Raw genomic sequence first — 2,500 nt, 5'->3', positions numbered from 1 at the left:
GTTGGGGTGCTGTGTCAGTTAGAGAGAGAAACAGAGAAAGAGAGAGAGAGAGAGAGAGAGAGAGAGAGAGAGAGAGAGAGAGAGAGAGAGCGAGAGAGAGAGAGAGAGAGAGAGAGAGAGAGAGCGAGAGAGAGAGAGAGAGAGAGAGAGAGAGAGAGAGAGGTAGAGGTGGAAAGATGGGGCAATGGGAACCAGACAGAAAGGGAGAAGAGGAAAGAGTATGGAGGAGAGAAATGTTAAGTGACGGAAAATGGGACACAGTTTTATCTCAGGAATACGCATACGCTCGCATGCACGTACACTAGACCTGTTCAAAAAAACCTTTTTTTGTAATTTTGAAGCCAATTGCTGTGATTCCCATTCTCCAAGGTGTGGAATGGCCAGATATAAAATTATTTTGATTTTGGACCATGGGAAGACCTGCCTCAAGACCCATAAAGTTTCAATGTTTATTTTAATCAAAAACGCCTGACATTTGGCCCCATTTTGCCTAATAACTTCACAGCCATTTGTCATAGAGCATTGGGGGTGGTGTCACCTGAAAGCTGACAAAATTTCCTTTCAGATGATACCCAATATGTCAGTATCATGCACAGTTATAGCTGACTTTAAAGCAGAAATGTGTTAAATTTAGGCGAATTTTGGTGGTTTCAGCTCAAACAATACTCAATTGGACCCCAGAAAGGTTTATTAATTCACCTAAGTATAGTGCAAAATTGAAGTCTGAAAGAAAATATATTTCCTAACATTTCATATATTGCCAGTGACACATCCTGAACTGTCAGAACACAATATATAAAGTTGTGATCTCTTGCTTACTCTTCCTGTGCTGTCGGAAGACAATATTGGCCTAATGGATCCTGATTTTGTTGGTTTGCCCACCAATGAATTATCAGTCTGTAATTTTAATATTTGTTATAAATATCAAAAAGCAAATCCAGAAAGTAGCTTAAAAGAATATATATTAGGAATTTATTTCTATTACATTGAGGGAGATAGGTAGGCCTATTTGATCCCCTCCTAACCATTAAGAGTTCTGGTCTCACAGATCAGATGGGCACTTCCAATCAACTTGTCATCTGAATTCAAGACACCTGAAAATAGTCAGCTGACTTAAAAAGTCTCCCGTTGATAGAAATGGTGAACGAATCAGACACAAAACTCTCCAAACATGGTAAAGAGCCAGAAGCTGTAAAAAGATGTTCGTGATGTTAGCTTGTGGACCTGAACATGGGTGGAATGGAAAAAAAACACAAGTCAGAGTGTTTCAGTAAACAGCACCAACAGCTGTGTCCTTAAGAAATATAAAAATGACTGCTGATCTACCTCAGTCTTAGGGTGCAATCAAAACACAGTCAAAATATCAGGCTTATACTAAGCATAAAACATAAAACCAGACTATTGTAGCCTCTTAATGCCAACATTTCCACAGTGGAATGCTGTAATAGTTGTTGAAAAGACATACCATACTATTACCTTACTACTTACCAAAGACTACCATGTACTAAAACTACTATTACATTACAGAGTGCCTATAGTGATACATTACGACTTGGTCATTGCCATTCTGGTAACAGTAAAGGTATGCTGTTGTCTTATGTGTTATGTCTTTTCTTATGTCCCAAAGGTGTGTGTGTGTGTGTGTGTGTGTGTGTGTGTGTGTGTGTGTGTGTGTGTGTGTGTGTGTGTGTGTGTGTGTGTGTGTGTGTGTGTGTGTGTGTGTGTGTGTGTGTGTGTGTGTGTGTGTGTGTGTGTGTGTGTGTGTGTGTGTGTGTGTGTGTGTGTGTGTGTTGCATTGTCAATAAACCATGGATGAATGGATCTCAGCCATTGTAGTCATGGACTGTTTCAGCTGCCACTATCTGGCAAGCAACAGGATAGAAGCCAGAACAGCTATTTTTACCAGATAATAAGACAGATGAACTCAAGAGAAGATCAGCAGAACACACACACACACACACACACACACACACACACACACACACACAGCACACACACACAACACACACACACACAACACACACACACACACACACACAACACACACACACACACACACACACACACACACACACACACACACACACACACACACACACACACACACACACCTTAAACTTCATTATCATGTATAATAAGTGTGCTAAGTATACAAAGTGTGCAGACATTGAACTTTATTTTCATAGTGTCTGACCCTTTTGTCCTGTACCTTCTCATGGGAGAATTTCAGATGATGAGTTGTTTGGAAGTGCCCAACTGGTCTGTGGAACCAGAAGTCTTAATGGTTACCAGAGGATCAAATGCCTTTCTCCCTCAATGTAATAGAAATCAATACATATTTTTTAAAGTTACTTTTTGCTTTGCTTTTTGATATTCTATGTTTCCATGTTAGAATACACCTACTATTAAAATTATAGACTGATAATTTCTTTGTGGGCAAACCAACAAAATCAGGATCCATTAGGCCAATATTGTGTTCCGACAGCACAGGAAGAGTAAG

At 39.8% G+C, this 2,500-nt stretch overlaps 1 protein-coding gene across 1 annotated transcript in view; it reads right to left on the bottom strand.

Moving 5' to 3' along the window:
* The window catches only part of ephb4b (eph receptor B4b), a 95,113-nt gene that overhangs the window by 18,066 nt on the left and 74,547 nt on the right, over positions 1 to 2,500 (bottom strand). The window contains exon 16 of the mRNA XM_063186543.1: positions 1 to 9. This exon is cut by the window's left edge and continues 93 nt beyond it. Within this exon, the coding sequence (XP_063042613.1) occupies positions 1 to 9 (9 nt within the window). The remainder of the gene's footprint in view (positions 10 to 2,500) is intronic.

The sequence above is a fragment of the Engraulis encrasicolus genome, chromosome 21 (assembly GCF_034702125.1).
Source record: "Engraulis encrasicolus isolate BLACKSEA-1 chromosome 21, IST_EnEncr_1.0, whole genome shotgun sequence".
NCBI lineage: Eukaryota > Metazoa > Chordata > Actinopteri > Clupeiformes > Engraulidae > Engraulis > Engraulis encrasicolus.
The sequence above is the reverse complement of the archived record's forward strand: the minus strand, read 5'-3'. Positions and strand labels throughout refer to the sequence as shown.